The following is a 20,948-nucleotide window of genomic DNA, read 5'->3' on the forward strand; positions in this document are numbered from 1 at the left end:
TGCTTGAAGAAATATGACAGTTAAGTAGAGAAATAATTTGAAATCAGAATTGTAAAATCACATCAACAATAAGCTAAGTGGAACTAAAGCAAATACCTTATACACACACTTGCGCGTGAACATAAACACGCACCTTCCATATATGCTAGATCTGAAGGCTATAGGCTTTGTACAATTTCTAATCTTCAAAACAATCTTATGAAGTAGCCACTACCCCTCATTATACACATGAATCAAAGACATATTGAATGGCATGTCTAATGTTAAAAAACAACTAGTAGTAATTGACAGCACAGAGGTTCCCAACTCAGATGTGACTTCAAAGTCCATGTTTTATGTGTGCTCGTCCATTCCTCCAACATATTATGCATTGTGACTTCCTGTCCCAGACTTCAAATATTCTGTTCCACTGGAACCCCAAAGTAGAGTCAAAGAAATGCTAAATCTCCTAACTACATTCATATCCTAGATTTCTTCTTGCAATAGGAAGCGGAACAAAAATCTTACTTCAAGCCCCAATTTTTAGTTAAGAAAATAATGAACATTAAAAAACTTTCAGCTGTTCCCAATTTAGCATTTCAGAACTGCTTAGTCTGAGCCAACACACAGCTTTCTTGGCTCCTTAAAAGAGAGGACCCTTATTAATTTTTCAATATTTTAACCAACTCAATTAACAAGGATTAAAGAAAATTAAACAAGTTTCTTCAAAAGGTTTGTAACATCTTATAGGCAAAACCATTCTGTTGAGTACTTGTCAAGAACTCTAAAGGATCTAAGACTTCAACCTACTTGTCAGCCAACAAGCTAGCCTAACAGTTTAACGGGTGCTGGCAGAAGGCATGAAACCCCTGTGTGAGTCAAAGGACTTAATTACTCACAGCACAGCAAGTGGCATGACCAGCGTATCTGTAGCAGTTCGTCTTTCTCCCAATATCTCACAGGGGCAACATATATGGGTATAGATGGATACATGCACATACAATACACCACATTACAGAAGAGGAGCTTCGAATTAAGGGAACTCAAATCTTTTATAATAGACAGTACATATGCCTGCACTGTGTTCAAACGGAAACATTGTTTTTCTTGATAATAAGCATAATTGTCCTTTGCTCTCGAGACAGAAATTATCTCATTCTTCCCAAAGATGGTCCTGAACAAAGGGCTGTTAGTGCTTCACTGGCAAGATGTATAAAAACATGAGACCCATGGAATATTATCTCCCAGCTCTACCATGCACATTCCTTATTGACCAGAGATTGGAAGTTGCAGCCTCACCACAGAAAATATACAAGGTAAAATAAATATCATAAGCACCAAATTCTCTGTAGTTCTGCACTCAGAGTCTGAGACAGAGGCAGGAAAATCCTCATTCTCACCTTCCAAGTCTCATTCTTATTTCCCAGGCAGCATCCTAAATTGAATCATAACCTGTGTCATTCATTCAAAATTCCGTAAGGACCAAATCAGGTACTACATGTTAGGGTAGGTTAAAAGCAAATCAGATATCACCTCTAAGAAATTCTAATTAGTGTTCCCTAACACTTCGGTGAAAGGAACTATGCAAAAAAAAAAATTACCCCCACTTAGTTTGACTAAAATTGTGATTTGTACAAACATGTTGTGACGGGACCAATACTTCATCATCCTTGGGGTTTATCTCACAGTTTACAGAAGTCCTGTAGACTGAAAAATGCGGTATAACTGTTATTTAGTAGATGAGCACTAGACTGTATCTGAACTATATTCTAATTCTACTCATGATTACCTATAAAAGATTGTCCAAATCACTTAATTACTGCTCCTCACTACCTCAGAGCTACTGGAAATGAGTAAACATTCTTAAATCCCTAGAGGAAATAAACAAAAGAAATGAAAGGAAAATTATCAATTTGCAGCCAATGATGTATAATGTTCATAAAAGTACAAAATAAAATGCTGAAAACTGACTATTATATTCAGTTCTATTTACATTAAAAATATATGCTAGAATTATATGTCTTCAGGAAAGTGCATAAAATCAACTAACTTAAATACTTATTTCCCAACATGAAAATGAAAAAAATAAATTTTCTGTGCTTTTCAGTAATTGGTGTACATAAAATCTGAGTAATATGTTCTAAAATATTAATGCTTCATTATCTATTTTCTCATCTAAAAGAAATGTTAGGAGTAGAAACAAAAGCAACAAGAAAACATGAGGCACCACAGCTGTCTGTCAATAAAAGAATGGAGAGTATTTTTGAAGTATTAAGACTCTGATGTTGGAACTTGATGGGAAATGACAACCCCATGGCTTTGGCATCTGCTTTCAACAGATGCCCTCAGCAAAGACAGGTGATTTCTTGATTCAGTATTCCCTAAAAAGGTATTGTGCTGTCATTCAGAACAAGATAATGAAAAATCAGTCTATAGCTGCTGCTGCTGCTAAGTCACTTCAGTTGTGCCCGACTCTGTGTGACCCCATAGACGGCAGCCCACCAGGCTCCCCCGTCCCTGGGATTATCCAGGCAAGAACACTGGAGTGGGTTGCCATTTCCTTCTCCAATGCACGAAAGTGAAAAGTGAAAGTGAAGTCGCTCAAGTCGTCTCCGACTCTTAGTGACCCCATGGACTGCAGCTTACCAGGCTCCTCCATCCATGGGATTTTCCAGGCAAGAGTACTGGAGTGCGGTGCCACTGCCTTCTCCGCTATAGCACTGAAGCCTCATTGAATAAGATGCACAGCTCAAGAATTTCTAAGCTACTTCATGATGAGTTAAAGTATTAACCATAAGTACAGTGGAGAGAAAAAAGTGATGTAGATATTCAAAAAAGTGAATAAAAATGCTTTAAAGCCAACAGTTATGAGAAACAATAATAAGCAGACCTCAGTGACCTGCAGCAACCAACAATGGAAGACTCCTTTTGAGCACAGGCGCTTTGAGAAACAAGGGTGCAAACAAAAACAGATGCTACAAGGAGAAAGCACAGCTGCTAACCAAAGGACAGATTACATGCATGCTCAGTGAGAAAAGGACTTTGAGTCATACAATTACTAAGCCACGTGGAAAGACAAGACTTTATTTTGTAAGGGGGGAAGGGGAAGCTCTATGCACAGCTGTATGTAGAAAATTCTACATATTGTTTCAATTTCACAAAAAAATAATGCAGTATAATGACATTCAAACATCAAAGTGATGTTTGAGAATGGCACTCTACTTCAACCCCTATAAAATCTATTATACTATAAATTTAGCATTTTGAACTCATGTTGTATTATTAAGTGGTTCTCAAAAACTTTTTATTTTCAAAAGACAAATGTTATAGCCTCATCACATAACTTTTACTAAAATAAGTTTCAGATGGAAGAAAAAGATAAACATAATAATGAATCATAGAAAACTAGAAAAACATTTTAGTGAACAGTCACTCAATTCTAGAATTGGGGATGGACTTTCAAAGCATCAAATGAAGAAATAATTCACAAATGAAAAGATTTCTAGATTTAGCTACAGAAGTTTTACATAAAGAAAACTACAGTCTATCAAAGAGCAAAATGAGGGACTTCTCTGGTGGTCCAGTGGCTAAGACTCTGTGTTCCAGTGCAGGGGCCTGTGTTCAATACTCAGTCAGGGAACTAGATCCCACATGCACCAACTGGGAGTTCACAAGCCACAACAAAAATCTTGCATGCTGAAACTAACAGTTCACATGCTGCAATTAAAGATCCCCATGCCACCAACAAAAATTGAAGATTCAGAGTGCTGCAAGTAAGACCCAGTGCAGTGAAATAAATTTAAAAAAAAAAAAATTAAGCAAAATGATACTAACAGTTCATATACAAAGCCTGGGCCAAGGACATAAATAGATTCAAATATAAAAATTATTAATTACCTAGATATGTGTGAAAATACATTCAACCTCACTATTAATCAAAAGAAGAGTAAAGAATAAGACACTATGATTTGCCCATCATTTTAAAGGTTCTCAAAGATATTACAGGGGCTTCCCTAGTAGCTCAGCTGCTAAAGAATCTGCCTGAAATGCAGGAAAACCCAGTTCAATTCCTGGGTCGGGAACATCCCCTGGAGAAAGGATAGGCTACCCACTCCAAACCCCAGCTGGGTTGGTATAGCTGTCACAGCCAGAATCCCAAGTGACGGCCACCAAGATCTACAGGATGAGGAGGAACCAGTCTGGCTTAAGTAACTGATGACAAGTGTGTGACCCGTGCTTAGGGAATGTGTCTAAAAGCTGCTGGTCCCCCTAGTGTCTAGAATCTGCTGGCCCCCTGACAACCTTCAGATGTGTAAATGAGCACAGGAATCAAAGAGAAGGATGTGCGCTCATCTTCTGTGAAAACTCCAAAACTGCAACTTGATGCTGAACAACCATTGACAGGAGAATGTTGGATCCCACCAAAAAGATACCTCATGTCCAAAGGCAAAGGGGAAGCCCCAAAAAGACAGTAAGAGGGGAAAAATCACGTTTAGAATCAAACCCTAGACCCACCAGAGACGCTTGGAGGGCTCAAACAAAACCTTATGTACACCAGGACCACAGAGACAGCCAGACCTGCCTTTGAGTGTTTGAGTGTCTCCTGAAGAGGCACTGGTCAGTAGTGGCCTGCCATGGGGATAGGGGCTCTGACTGCAGCAGAACTGGGTCACGCAGCATGTGGCATAAGCCCTCTTAGAGGAGGTCACCGTTAGCTGCACCATACAGCCGCCAGGCAGATGACCCACAAACTGCAGAACAATTAGATCAAAGAAATTCCTGCACTGTTAAGAAAGTTCTAGGACTGACAACAGATTTACCAACCTGGGGATCCAGCAAAGGGACTGAGAACCCTCAGGGAATTTGACTTTGGAGGCCAGTAGGATTTGATCACAGGACTGGGGAAACAGATTCTTGGAAGACACAAATCAAACCTGTGTGCACTAGGAGCCAGGAGAATGAAGCAGTGTCCCCACAAGAGACTGAATCAGACTTGCCTGTGAGTGTCCAGGAGTGGAGGCATGGCTCAACAGTTTGTCCTCAGGCCAAACAACTGGGAGGGAACACAGCCCCAACCATCAACAGAAAATTAGATTAAAGATTTACTGAGCATGGCCCTGCCCATCAGAACAAGATCCAGCTTCCCCAACAGTCAGTCTCTCCCATCAAGAAGCTTCCATAAGCCTCTTATCCTTATTCATCAGAGGGCTGACAGTATGAAAACCACAATCACAGAAACTAATCAAACTGATCACATGGACCACAGCCTTGTCTAACTCAATGAAACTATGAGCCATGCCATGTAGGGCCACCCAAAATAAACAGGTCATGGTGGAGAGTTCTGACAAAACATGGGATGCTGGAGAATGGAATGGCAAATCACTTCAGTATTCATGCCAAGAACAGTATGAAAAGGCAAAAAGATATGACACTGAAGGATGAACTCCGCAGGTCAGTAGGTGCCCAATATGTCACTGGAGAAGAGTGGAGAAATAACTCCAGAAAGAATGAAGAAATGGAGTCAAAGCAAAAACAACACCCACCCAGTTGTGGATGTGACTAGTGATGGAAGTAAAGTCCGACTTACTTCCAGAACAACACTGGAAAGAACAATACTGCATAGGAACCTAGAATGTTAGGTCCATGAATCAAGGTAAATTGGAAGTGGTCAAACAGGAGGTGGCAAGAGTGAACATGGACATTTTAGCAATCAGTGAACTAAAATGCACTGGAATGGGCGAATTTAACTCAGATGACCATTATATCTACTACTGTGTCAAAGAATACCTTAGAAGAAATGGCGTAGCCCTCATAGTCAACAAGAGTCCGAAATGCAGTACTTGGGTGTAGTCTCAAAAACAACAGAATGATCTCTGTTCGTTTCCAAGACTAACCATTCAATATCACAGTAATCCAAGTCTATGCCCTGACCACTAATGCCAAAGAAGCTGAAGCTGAATGGTTCTCTGAAGACCTACAAGACCTTCTAGAACTAACACCAAAAAAAGATGCCCTTTTCATCATAGGGGACTGGAATGCAAAAGCAGGAAGTCAAGAGACACCTGGAATAACAGGCAAGTTTGGTCTTGGAGTACCAAATGAAGCAGGGCAAAGGCTAACAGAGTTTTGCCAAGAGAACACACTGGTCATAGCAAAAACCCTTTTTCAACAATACAAGAGCCAACTCTACACAGGGACATCACCAGACGGTCAGTACCAAAATCGACCAATTATATTCTTTGCAGCGAAGATGGAGAAGACATATACAGTGAGCCAAAACAAGACCTGGAGCTGACTGTCACTCAGATCATCAGCTTCTTATTGTAAAATTCAGGCTCAGATTGAAGAATATAGGGAAAACCATTAAGCCATTCATTATGACCTAAATCAAAGTGGAGGTGACAAATAGATTCAAGGGACTAGATCTGGTACACAGAGTGCCTGAAGGACCATGGATGGAGGTTCATAACATTTCACAGGAGGTGATGACCAAAACCATCCCCAAGAAAAAGAAATGAAAGAAGGCAAAGTGGTTGTCTGAGGAGGCCTTACAAATAGCTGAGAAAGGAAGAGAAGTGAAAGGCAAAGGAGAAAGGGAAAGGTATATTCAACTAAATGCAGAGTTCCAGAGAATGGGAAAAACTAGAGATCTCTTTAAGAAAACTGGAGTTACCAAGGGAACATTTCATACAAAGATAGGCACAATAAAGGAATAAAACAGCAATGATGGAACAGAAGCAGAAGAAATTAAGAAAAGGTGGCAAGAATACACAGAACTATACAAAACAGCTCTTAATCACCCAGTTAACCACGATGATGTGATGAATCACCTACAGCCAGATGTCCTGGAATGTGAAGTCAAGTGGGTCTTGAGAAGCATTACAACAAAAGTGGTGTAATTCAATTCATTACAAAGGACTGATGCTGAAGCTGAAGTTTCAATACTTTGGCTATCTGATGTGAAGAGCTGACTCACTGGAAAAGACCCTAATACTAGGAAAGACTGAAGGTAGGAGGAGAAGAGGACAACAGAGGATGAGATGGTCAGATGCCATCACTGACTCAATGGACATGAGTTTGAGAAAACTCTGGGAATTGGTGATGGACAGGGAAGCCTGGCATGCTGCAGTCCATGGGGTCCCAAAGAGTCGGACACGACTGAGCAACTGAACTGAACTGAAAAACAAACAAAGCTAGAGAAGGTGATGGAATTCCAGCTGAGCTATATCAAATCTTAAAAGATGATGCTGGTAGATTGCTGTATTCATTATGCCAGCAAATTTGGAAAACTCAGCAGTGGCCACAGGACTGCAAAAAATCAGTTTTCATTCCAATACCAAAGAAGGGCAATGCCAAAGAATGTAAAAATTACTGTACAATTGCACTCATTTCACATGCCAGCAAGATTATGCTCAAAACCCTTCAAGCTAGGTTTCAGCAGTACATAAACGGAGAATGTCCAGATGTACAAGCTGGATTTAGAAAAGGCAGAGGAACCAGAGGTCAAACTGCCATACGCTGATCATAGAAAAAGTAAGCGAATTCCTTAAAAACAAACGGGACCTAATTAAACATAAAAGACTTTGCACAATAAAGGAAACTATAAGCAAGGTGAAAAGACAGCCTTCAGAATGGGAGAAAATAATAGCAAATGAAGCAACTGACAAAGAACTAATCTCAAAAATATACAAGCAACTCCTGCAGCTCAATTCCAGAAAAATAAACAACCCAATCAAAAAATGGGCCAAAGAACTAAACAGACATTTCTCCAAAGAAGACATACAAATGCCTAATAAACACATGAAAAAATGCTCAGCATACTCATTATCAGAGAAATGCAAATCAAAACCACAGTGAGGTACCATCTCATGCCGGTCAGAACGGCTGCTATCAAAAAGTCTACAAAAAATATATGCTGGAGAGGGTGCAGAGAAAAAGGAACCCTCTTATACTGTTGGTGGGAATGCAAACTAGTACAGCCACTAAGGAGAATACTGTGGAGATTCCTTAAAAAACTGGAAATAGAACTGCCATACAACCCAGCAATCCCACTGCTGGGCATACACAGTGAGGAAACCAGAATTGAAAAAGACACGTGTACCCCAATGTTCATCGCAGCACCGTTTACAATAGCCAGGACATGGAAGCAACCTAGATGTCCATCAGAAGATGAATGGATAAGAAAACTGTGGTACATATACACAATGGAGTATTACTCAGCCATTAAAAAGAATACATTTGAACCAGTTCTAATGAGGTGGATGAAACTGGAGCCTATTATACAGAGCAAAGTAAGTCAGAAAGAAAACCCCCAATACAGTATATTAGCATATATACACGGAAGTTAGAAAGATGGTAATGATGACCCTATATGTCAGATAGCAAAAGAGACACAGATGTAAAGAACAGACTGTTGGACTCTGTGGGAGAAGGTAAGGGTGGGATGATTTGAGAGAATAGCATTGAAACATGTATATTATCATATGTGAAATAGATCGCCAGTCCAGGTTCAATGCATGAGACAGGGTGCTCAGGGCTGGTGAACTGGGATGACCCTGAGGGATGGGATGGGGAGGGTGGAGGGGGAGAGTCAGGATGGGGAACATATGTACACCCAAGGCTGATTCATGTGAATGTATGGCAAAAACCACAATATTGTAATTAGTGTCCAATTAAAATTTTAAAAAAAAATCTACTTTTGCTTCATTCACTATGCTAAACCCCTTGACTATGTGGATCACAACAAATTGTGGAATATTCTTAAAGAGAAAGGAATACCAAAGCACCTTACCTGCCTTCTGAGGTAGGTATGCAGGTCAAGAAGCAACAGTTAGAACTGTACATGGAAAAAAATTGGGAAAGCAGTATGTCAAGGCTATATATTGTCACCCTGCTTATTTAACTTATATGCAGCGTATATCATGCAAAATGCTGGGCTGGATGAAGCACAAGCTGATATCAAGATTGCTGGGAGAAATATCAATAACCTTAGATATGCATATGACACCACTTTAATGGCAGAAAGTGAAGAGGAACTTAAGAGCCTTTTGACGAAGGTGAAAGAAGAGAGGAAAAAAGCTGGATTAAAATTCAACATTTAAAAAACTAAGATCATGGCATCCGGTCCCATCACTTCATAGCAAATAGATGGGGAAAATGTGGAAACAGTGTCAGATTTCATTTTCTTGGGCTACAAAATCAATGCAGAAGTTGACTGCGAAATTAAAAGACGCTTGCTCCTTGGAAGAACAGCTATGTCAAACCTAGCCAGTGTTTTTAAGAAGCAGAGATATCACTTTGCCAAAATAGGTCTGTATAGTAATAGCTGTGGTTTTTCCAGTAGTCAGGTACGGATGTGAGAGCTAGACCATAAAGAAGGCTGAGTGGTGAAGAACTGACGCTTTTGAACTGTGGTGCTGGGGAAGACTCTTGAGAGTTCCTTCAACTGCAAGATGAAACCAGTCAATCCTAAAGGAAATCAACCCTGAATATTCATTGGAAGGACTGATGCTGAAGCTGAAGCTCGAATACTTTGGCCACCTGATGCGATAGCTGACTCATTGGAAAAGACCCTGATGCTGGGCAAGACTGAAGCCAGGAGGAGAAGGGGACAACAGAGGATGAGATGGTTCAGTTCAATTCAGTCGCTCAGTCGTGTCCGACTCTTTGTGACCCCATGAATCACAGCATGCCAGGCCTCCCTGTACATCACTAACTCCCAGAGTTCACTCAGACTCACATCCATCGAGTCAGTGATGACATCCAGCCATCTCATCCTCTGTCGTCCCCTTCTCCTCCTGCCCTCAATCCCTCCCAGCATCAGAGTTTTTTCCAATGAGTCAACTCTTCGCATGAGCAGGCCAAAGTATTGGAGTTTCAGCTTCAGCATCATTCCTTCCAAAGAAATCCTAGGGCTGATCTCCTTCAGAATGGACTGGTTGGATCTCCTTGCAGTCCAAGGGACTCTCAAGAGTCTTCTCCAACACCACACTTCAAAAGCATCAATTCTTCGGCGCTCAGCCTTCTTCACAGTCCAACTCTCACATCCATATATGACCACAGGAAAAACCATAGCCTTGACTAGACGGACCTTTGTTGACAAAGTAATGTCTCTGCTTTTGAATATGCTATATAGGTTGGTCATAACTTTCCTTCCAAGGAGTAAGCGTCTTTTAACTTCATGGCTGCAGTCACCATCTGCAGTGATTTTGGAGCCCAAAAAAATAAAGTCTGACACTGTTTCCCCATCTATTTCCCATGAAGTGATGGGACCGGATGCCATGATCTTCATTTTCTTAATGTTGAGCTTTAAGCCAACTTTTTCGCTCTCCTCTTTTACTTTCATCAAGAGGCTTTTTAGCTCCTCTTCACTTTCTGCCATAAGGGTGGTGTCATCTGCATATCTGAGGTTATTGATATTTCTCCTGGCCATCTTGATTCCAGCTTGTGTTTCTTCCAGTCCAGCATTTCTCATGATGTACTCTGCATAGAAGTTAAATAAGCAGGGTGACAATATACAGCCTTGACGTACTCCTTTTCCTGTTTGGAACCAGTCTGTTGTTCCATGTCCAGTTCTAACTGTTGCTTCCTGACCTGCATACAGATTTCTCAAGAGGCAGGTCAGGTGGTCTGGTATTCCCATCTCTTTCAGAATTTTCCACAGTTTATTGTGATCCACACACTCAAAGGCTCTGGCATAGTCAATAAAGCAGAAATAGATGTGTTTTCTGGAACTCTCTTGCCTTTTCCATGATCCAGCATGGTTGGATGACATCAACAACTCAATGGACATGAGTTTGAGCAAACTCCAGGAAATGGTGAAAGACAGGGAGCCTGGCATGCTGCAGTGCATGGGGTCAAAAGTCAGACACAACTTGGCAAATGAACAACAACAAATATTATTATATAACCCAGCTATTTCATTCACAAGTATACACACAAGAAATTATTGTACATCTACAACAGGACACGTGAATAATGCTGCTTATAGTAGTACTGTTCACAAGAGTAAAAATATGTTAACAATATTATGGCCACCAGTGAGAAAGTGGATAAAGTATGCTATAGTTGCACAATGAAAGATAATTCAGCCATCAAAAAGAATGAACTATAGTTTCATACAACAATTTGTATCTTTGCAACTTAGCGGTAAGTAATATAATATTAAAACTACCAGTTATATAAAGCAGAGTTATGTATTACATTTTTTAAAAGTTCAAAACAAGAACTAAGCAATGTATTATTAAGGAGCAAGCTTACTGGCTGGAAGCTGTCTTAGTAGCAACAAGTGATAAGCAGATTTGCATATGAGAAAGAGTCCTCAGGCTACAGTATGAAGAAGGAATTGGACTTGAAACAAACTGAACGTGAAGCAGAGAAATCATTTGGGAAAAACCGCTGATAGGGTCAGTTAAAGGTGAGGAGAGAAGGACATAAACAACAACAACTGACACTGAGATTAGACAGGAATGGAACAGAATTGAAAGCTATTCAAAGAGTTATGATCAAGAGCCCTTAAGTTCCAACCATATATAGATGGTGAGGGAAGGTGAAGAGTCAAGAATAATTCCCAAGTTTCCGGTCTGCAAGACCAGAGGTCCTAGGGTCAATACAAAAGTTGATTTTTTTTTTTTTTGGACATTTTGAGTTTCAAGAGATTCTGGGATGTCAATATTCATGCAGTATCCTCTTTTTTTTTTTTTTAATGGGCTTCCCAGGTGTCACAGCGGTAAAGAACCCACCTGCCACTGCAGGAGATGCTGGAGACATGGGTTCGATCCCTGGGTTGGGAATATCCCCTGGAGGAGGAAATGGCAACCCACTCCAGTATTCTTGCCTGGAAAATTCCATGGACAGAGGAGACTGGTGAGCTATAGTCCATGGGGTCACAGAGAATTGGATCCTCTTTTTATGATTAAGTATAAAATCTGATCCTTTCCCCTTCAAAGCCTATCCTATAATCGATGTCACCACTCCCTCTTCAAATCTGCACACTGCTTTGTTTTCACTTATGACATTCATCTTACTTTAGCCAAGCAGTGCTCAGTCTTGGCACCATTGACATTTTGGACCTGGAAAGTCTTTGCTGTGTGTGCAGTCCTGTTCATTTTAAGATGCTTAGCAGCATCCCTGGCTTCTACCCACTAGATGTGAGTATCATCCCCAAGTTATGACAATCAAAACTGTTTCCAAAAACCAATGAAGTTGCTCAGTCGTGTCCGACTCTTTGTGATCCCATGGACTGTAACCTACCAGGCTCCTCCATCCATGGAATTTGCCAGGCAAGAGTACTGGAGTGGGCTGCCATTTCCTTCTCCAGGGGATCATCCCATTTCCTTCTCCAGGGGATCATCCCAACCCAGGGATTGAACCCAGATCTCCTGCATTGCAGGCAGACGCTTTACCATCTGAGCTACCAGGGAAGCTCCAACATTACCAAATATCTCTTGGGGGCAAGTTCCCCATTCCTTAAAACCATGATCTAGCCTATATAATAGATACATGAATACTTAATTTATACCACCACTTAAAATCATAAATTCCCTAAAAGCAGCAACTTTACCATCTTGCCCACTTATATAAAACAGATATGACAAATGTATTCTTACATACTCATCAAGGTAGATTAAGGGGATAGTTATCTATGTTTGATTTACTATTTTTAAATTTATAAATATCTTTAAAAGTAATTGATTTCCCATTGACACAGGCATCTCTAACCAATTAGCTAAAGTACTAAGGATTTATATACTGGAATTATTTTTTTAAGAGGGGAAAATTTCTATGCTGCATAGTCTGGAGTCTCTTAGGGACATAGCATTTGACGAAGTCATTTTTGAATCAAATCCAAATTTATGTTCTAGAATTGGTTAGTCTCCATACAGTTCAAATAAAAATTTATACACAATCATTTTATTTCTGTCTCTTGTCCCCTTAAATCCCTAATATTATGCATAAAATTTCACCGAAAGAAGCATAATTAATTTAAACACCAATCCATGCCTCAAATTATAAGAGTACACAGATAAACAATGTCCACAAATAGGTAAGACTTTATTTTCCTATTTGGAAAAAAAAAACTTAAATTTTTTATCAAAACATATATTAGACAATATCTATTGTTTAACTATCCATTACAGTCTACTGACTGGCAGTCTATAAGTGGAATGCTATCAATTTATAATTTATTTGAAACAGTAGAAATGTAAAGACTAAAAGTTAGACCTTTAGCAGACTGAATACACTAGTTTAAAATGAAACTAAACACAAACTTAAATTATTGTTATAAAACTCACTTGTACAGTTTTCTTTTATTACATTAAATGGTTCCCTGGAGTATAAAGTATTTTTTTTTCTATAAAAGGGAAATGGGGGAAAAAAAGGGAAGCAGAGAAAACTTTCTGAAATTTTTCAGAGAACTGATTGTATTACAATGCTTCAAGAACTACCTAAATATACACAAAGTATAGAGAAAAGTAAAAGGTTTCCCCTTCTAAATTGTTCATGATGATGAACAGTCTCTGTACCATGGGGGTGGGCATCACACAGTTTAAGTATCCCTTAGAGTGTACTGTTGGGATGGGCTAGGAGAATGATATACCCTTTTGCAAAGTGTGACTGTATGCCTTGGAACTTAAATACCACCTCCCAGGAAATCAACATGCTCTAAGTCTTCAATTACTTTTATTTGTGAAAAGTGTCCTGAACATCACTTCTCATGCTGTCAATGAGGTTCTGGTTCTTGTATATCTTTATGCTTTTGATGATAAATAAATACTTCAGAGTTTATGTTACAAACAATCTAAATCAAAATATTAAATTTTAAACTTTAAGCCAGTGCCTCTAATCCCAATTCCAAAATATTCCAATCAACCACTTCTGTTCTTTTACCTGTCATGAAGTATATATGGTAATTTTTTCCAGAAAACATGGTAAGATCATATTTTTCAAATGCAATTAATCTAGCTGCTTATCACACAGTCCTAATTCTAAACTGTGGCTTATTCTCCATAATGATTCCTTAAAGCATTTTGCTCTATTGAGTACCTATTCCTATGCTTATAAACTTGTTTTCCCATGACACTGCATTGATTAACACTAAAATTTAAGACATCATTATCCCCACGGATCTACATTCCCGCCACCTTAGCAAAAGTCAGAGAACTAGGTAACCCCTCTCTTCCATTGCTAACGACCATGTCCACTGCTAACGACCATGTCCATTGCTAACGACCAGTCCATGAAGATCCTCCCTCCCCATCTTGTATTTTAACACTGAACTCTCCACCAATTCCATCCTCTCAGCCTCCAAGTATGTTTGAGAAAATACAGAGTGAACTTTCAGTTAACATCTGCCCTTAATATGCAATGCCATTCTCAACGCCATATGGGTGTAATTTCTCCCCTGAAAGCCTGCAATTGTCCCTTTCTGCTTAATCCTAACCAACCCGGCATGCATGGGGTCGCAAACAGTCGGACACAATTTAGCAACTGAACTGAACTGAAGCTGATCCCATAGTGATCATTTAACTCAAGATTCAGCAAGAGTTAACTTTATAGGAAATTTTCTCAAACTAACTTAACTCCCAATAAAATTAAGCCTTATGCCACAGTTCCATATAACTTATTTGTATCATTTATTAAAATATATATTTTTAATATTGCTACATCTCTTTTCTAATAATTACATATATTACTGTACACATGCACCTATTTTATAAACCTTTATAGGATCATGTTTCCATAGTTAGAGTTTAATAAAAGCTTGCTTAATGTACCTATTGTAAAACCAATACCATGAAGACAAGCTATGCAAATATCATGTGCAAAACAAAACACACTGCACCATAAACAGAAAGTATATGATCTATGAAGCTAAATAAGCATTCATCTTTCAGATTAAATCACCTATTTATTAGCACAGTGTTTATTAATAGCTTTGTTATAAGAAGAAAAAGTGTTGCAACAGGAATAACACTGGAATAGTGTTAGATTTAGAAAATCTAGCTTCTGACCCACACTCTGCCATATACTAGCCATTTAACTTTGGGCAAATCACTTAACCTCTCTCAACAACAAAGGGTAATTACTATGCACTCTACAAAGCCCACAGGGTTATTATTAGGATACAAAAGGGCAATATATATGAAAGTGCTTAGAATTTACAAGGAGCTGTATAAATGGTATGAGTTTAATGACAACCATACACTCTGATTTAAGATAACATTTTTTTTTATTTTGTTTCTTATTTACCATGGGTTTTGAGTTGGTTCTTTTTTTTTTTAACATTTTAAAATGTGAACTTGCAAAAGAAAGAAGTTAAAGGGCAAGTATTTATGCTCTAGAAGAATTCATCACTGAATAAAACACTGTAAGGTTTAGCAACTCAAATTCAATCTGAACCAATTAAAATATGAGTCAACTAACAAAAATGTCCATAATATTCGACTTTTCAGCAAGATATTTATTACATAAAGCAAGGCAGATATTTGATTCTGGCCACAAAATCACAAGCTTATTCCACCAAATGCACTTAGATGGCCTTCACCTATGTAACAAAATCAGAGGCTGCAAAGTTTAACCGGCTCCATTTTATAAGCAGATACAATACACCATGCTCCACAGTTGAAGAGGTGAACCAGCACATGTAGGAAATACTAGAGTTGACTCCAGGTTTACAGGAAAACATGTGATTCACCAGGACACAACACAATCTGATGTATGTAAAGAATTCCTAAATCTGTTTCACAGACCTATTGTTTATGGACATAAAGAACTATGAAGAAGCAGAGGGGTCAGCTGCAAATAGACTGAGACTTATCTGTAGTACTGGTGACAGTCAAATATGAAAAGTTTCCAAATTTGTTTGCATAGCCATTACCCATTATCATTTTTAAGCTCTCTTAAAGTCAACAAGTATCACAGTATCCAGATAGACTAAAACTTTCTAGGCAGTTTCCCTTTGTCTTGCCAAGTCTACCCACAGACCAGCAAAGATAAGACATTACAACCAGAGTTAGCTATTTTCTTGAAACTTGCTGATCCCTGATTTCCTGTTTTTATATGCATGAGGATTTTAATTAAGAAGTATCTGGAAGGCATATCAATTCAAAAAAGGTCATGAGCACAAACCACCAAATGGAGAATCAAGTAAACTGGCAAACTCTCCCTTTTAAATGTTAATCGCCTAGAAAGGCTGCCATAATTAGTTATTAGCAGTTGAGCTCCATCCCAGCAAAGAAAAGGGAGTGAGGCTGAAGAGGGAAAAAGAAATGAGGAGGGCAGCAGGAGGAAGGGGACAGGTGAAGAAGAACAGACACCAGAAATGCAAAGAAAAATAAAAAAAGATATCAAAGATAAACTTTGCCATCAGCTACATACAATCCACACTCCCTCACAGGAAGACTATTAATAGAGAAATTAAGATTTTGCTGCTACATATTTTACAGTCATTATTTTAACACAAGTTTATCCAACAATGTTAAATGTAAAACAGTTATTCAAGGGAACTGGAGAAACTACAGTTTCCTGTAAGTTCCTAGTCACTAAAGACATAATATGATGAAAAAAATGAGTCTGCTTCACACAAGTCTATCAGAAAGAGTACTGAACTAGAACGTGAACATTTAGTTCTGATCTCTATACTAGAACTTGAACATTTAGTTCCTTCCTAGCTTTGGTTTTGACCTTCTTGACAATTAGCTTTAGGTTAGTCACCAAACTTTTATCAATGTTCTCATTCACTCAAACAATAAATATTTCTTAAATGTCTAAAAAATTCTAGAGTTTCCCAACCCTGACTGCACAGAAGAATCACCTGGGAATACTTACACACACACACACACACACACACCCACACCCACACACACCTCTTTGCCCCGAGACTGATTTAATTGGTCTGGGGTGGAGCCCGGGCATAGATTAAAAAACAAACAAACAAACAAACAAACAAAAAACTCCCTTGCTATCTTTTTTTTTTAATTTTTTTAACTTTATTTTACTTTACAATATTGTATTGGTTTTGCCATACATTGACATGAATCCGCCACGTCCCACCGCCCACCCCATATCATCTCTCTGGATCATCCCCGTGCACCAGCCCCAAGCATCCCGTATCCTGTATTGAACATAGACTGGCAGGCAAGGTGGAAAGCCACAGGTCTATTTCATCTCTTATGTACATGGTAAGGAACAGCAAACAATGTGAAGAGCCATCTCCCTTCCTTTAAATGTATCAATTTCCCCTTCTAATCCAATTTTGTTTTAACCTAGATTCTCACCACCTCACACCTAGACTCTCACCACCTCACACCTAGATTAACAAATAGTTTCCTACCTATTTTCCCTTCTTCCAGTCTCTTCCCAACTCAATAAACCATTTCTGTCTAACTAATCAATTTGGTACTGAAACATTATTCCACTGAGAGTCATTTTAAATATAACAATAACAACAGAACTGTTTTCATTGAGCAGAGACTATATTGCATATACATATTTATATGTTTGTATATATACAAGTATGTATGTATAATCTCAAACATGCTCTATTTTTCTTCAATTCCATTTATATATAATAGATACTAGTCTCTTTACATACAAGATTATTGCCCCTAACTAGTTGTGGTTGAATTTGGTCAAAAATGAATGGCAAATGAATCACCCACAGATCTCTAATTTAAATTCTCACGTGTTCCCACAAGGAACACCAATTCAATTTTTTTTTAAGTAAAATGAGGTGGAATTATTTCAAAAAGTTCTCTGTTACTGTAGACACTGATAAAGTTTATGATGAATGAATATTACCAAGAATAAATATGGTTCTGGTTTGTGTTAAAACTTGCCTCAGAAAACAAACCAAAGCCTTAAAAGCCAATGGTTATAATCACATAAGATGATACTCATATTTATGAAAAATATTAGGTACAATATAAGATGTATATAATGAGAAAACTAAGGAAGTGCATTACTTATTCCCTGACCGTAAGCAGTTTTCCATCTTCCCAGGGAAAGCAAAACATAAAAAAGAAAATAAAGCCAGCACTAGCACGTAAGTGGTAAAGACATTAAGTACCATGGGAATTCAAAGAAACAGAAGACTGCCCTGGACTAAGGGAGTTGGAGACAGCATCTTGGAAAAGCTGGGGCTTGAACAAAATTAAATAGGTAGAGAAAAGGAAATCTCATGAATATGGATCTTCTACAAAGATAAGGCAGAAATTCATAAACTATGTTTGAGGAACTGGAAGCTGACCTACTTGGAACAGAGGGTTCTATGTAGGAGCATTTGAGGACTTAAGGTTGAAACAATAAACTGGAGCCAGACAGTGAAAGGCCAGAATGCCAACCTAGGATACTTCAACTCTGCGCTATAGATAGATAAATCTTTTATAGCTAACAACAAGCAAAACAACATATCCCTATAATGATGCAGTCTGAAACCATTTTTCTTGAAGCCTTTGAAGAACATACCTAGTAGTACAATGTCTTGCCAATATATCTTGAATATGTGAACATATTGTTTAGGAAATCTGTTCAGAGTGAAAGAGTAAACACTCAAATATGCTTTCCAACATACAAAATCATTGATGGTTCTTAGGATAACTCCTAAGAGAATAACTGGATAGGAGGCTTCAATTTTAGGTTCTCTTCCTCTCCCCACCCTCATCCAAACACACATCTTGATTTAATACTTAGAAACACAATACAATGAAATAGTGTTATTCTGAAAATAAGAGATCTTTTATTACCTCCCATTATGAGTGAATTTACTTACTACATTGCCTCAAAATCACTGAATTTATTAAGATCATTTTGTCCATGATTTCTTTCAGCAAAGCAGATGAAAACAGATACATAAATAACAAATTTGAAGATTATGAAAAGTGAAAAGTCCCTCATCAAATCAAAACACACCTAAAATAATCAGCCTTGGCTTATAAGGCAGAAGGGAGACTGTTCATAACAAAAAAATGCCATCCACAACAAAGAGTACCAGAGAGTATATGAAGAACATTACAATAGCCAATTTCTCATCCAAAATGATAAACTGTTAACCCACAACTCCGAAAAGAATGGAGTTAATTTTGATTCTCAAAAATGCCCTTACAATTTTTGGTTACATCTGTAATGAAAATTAAGACTCCAACACAACTCAAAACAAGGATTCTTTCCCTTAGTAAAGCAGACACATAAGTGATTGATGATTTAATTTGCCGTTGCAGCAAATACTAATTTAAGCACCACTACCTCAACACCAGGAAAATAACAAATCTCAGTATTTAAAGCCATACGTGACAAGAAGGCAAGACTATTCTAGGATGATTAAAACGCACACAAAATAAGAACACAGAAAAAAACCGTGGCAATATTGCTGCTGCACTAGGAAAAGGGATATACCATTCTTACAGGCACGCATGGCTTTAAAGAATATGTATAGATTATGGTCTTATGTATTGTCTTTTTTTCCTCCAGGAAAGACCGGAACATTCACGGGAGTTGGAAGAAGTGCATTCAGGAAGGTGTCAATGCCTCCCTCCCCACCCCTTTAGGGGGAAACTCGCTTTAACAATAATGCTCTTTCACTCCTCACATCCCACCCGGTTTCCACAGACCCTTCAGTCAGCATTCCTGCCCACCCCCCACACCCCCCACCCCCCCGCCGCCACTTCCCCGCTCTGCCCCTCACATTCAGAGCTGGCGGCTCCGACTGTCTCGCCGCCCCCGCGCACCCGCCCCGACCAGCGGAGTCTAACAACGCAGCCACGCAGCCACCCAGAAACCCACTGCCCCCACCTCCTCCTCGCCCCGCTTCCCCTCCCCCTCCCCGCCCTGTCACCTGCTTGGGTGGTGTCCGTCAGGTCGTAGCCGCTGCCCGGGAAGTCTCGGAGCTTCCTACCGCTGAGGCTCAGGATGCCGGAGTTGCCCGCCTCCTCCAGGGCCCGGTCCAGGCTCCTCACGGTGTGTTGAGGCTGCAGGCTCCCCGGGTTCCACTGCGGCCCGTTGGGGAACGGCTGACCGAAAAGAGTCGGTACCGGGATGGGCACCACCAGGGTCCCGCCGCCGCCGCCGCCTCCCACTCCGGTTCCGCCACCTCCCCCTCCGGCCCCACCACCGCCACCGCTACTTCCACCTCCACCACAACTGCCGCCCCCACTGTTACCACCACCTCCCTGACTCGCCGCCATGTTCCTGGGAGAGAGAATAGCCCCCGACAATACTCTGAGCCTGTGCCGCGAGTGTAGGGGGTTCTTAGGACGCATGCGCAGGCTGGGGGCGGGAGGTGGGGGGTGCGAGGTAGAGGGTGGGAAGGAACCAGGGGGCGGGCTGGGAGGAGGTGTTGGGTATGGAAGAGACGCTGTTCAAACGTGCAGAATGCTTGCTTTAAGAAATGTGCTGTCAGAGGAAGGATGCTAAACCCCGGTTCCGCTGCTTTGGGTACCAAAATCTTGGGAGGCGACACCAGCTTAACTCTAGGTCGTCAGGGATGTGACCCCAGATCTCTAAGTTGCTTCACCTTTTGAGATCTGCAAAACAAAAGTAAATATATTAGAGATGAAAGAGAGTCGTTTCAGAATATTTTGAAGCGGCATTTAGAAGGACTATCAGCTACCTGATTGAAACGCTTACTGCGAATGCCTCAGGAATCCTTTAGCAGTGTTAACACGGAGAGAAACTTTGGGGAGGAATATGGGTGCAGAATTGTTTTTTAAGCCTGCATGAATTTTCCCATAATTTAGAATTCCAAAATAAGAAAAGCCTTTTAAAATGTTTTCAAGGAAGCCTCTCGTTTCAGTGAGTGTGTGTGTGTCTCAGCCAAACTGCTGCCTTCCAAAACTTGGAAAAGTTCTCTGCATTCTGTTCTATAACTCTTTGAAGTCCTGCCAAGGTCTTCAAAATATCTCGAGTTTCTTATCATGTTAGTATGGCTGATGGAAAACTCTGATCATCAAACAACCTTAAAGTTTATTTTT

At 39.6% G+C, this 20,948-nt stretch overlaps 1 protein-coding gene across 1 annotated transcript in view; it reads right to left on the minus strand.

The window, feature by feature from the left end:
• Window positions 1-20,187, minus strand: part of LRCH2 (leucine rich repeats and calponin homology domain containing 2) — a 105,242-nt gene extending 85,055 nt beyond the window's left edge. Inside the window, exon 1 of the mRNA XM_018044281.1 lies at window positions 19,814-20,187. Within this exon, the coding sequence (XP_017899770.1) occupies window positions 19,814-20,162 (349 nt within the window). The 5' untranslated portion in view covers window positions 20,163-20,187. The remainder of the gene's footprint in view (window positions 1-19,813) is intronic.
• Between the last annotated feature and the right edge of the window lie 761 nt (window positions 20,188-20,948).

Source organism: Capra hircus (assembly GCF_001704415.2).
Source record: "Capra hircus breed San Clemente chromosome X unlocalized genomic scaffold, ASM170441v1, whole genome shotgun sequence".
Classification (NCBI taxonomy): Eukaryota; Metazoa; Chordata; class Mammalia; order Artiodactyla; family Bovidae; genus Capra; species Capra hircus.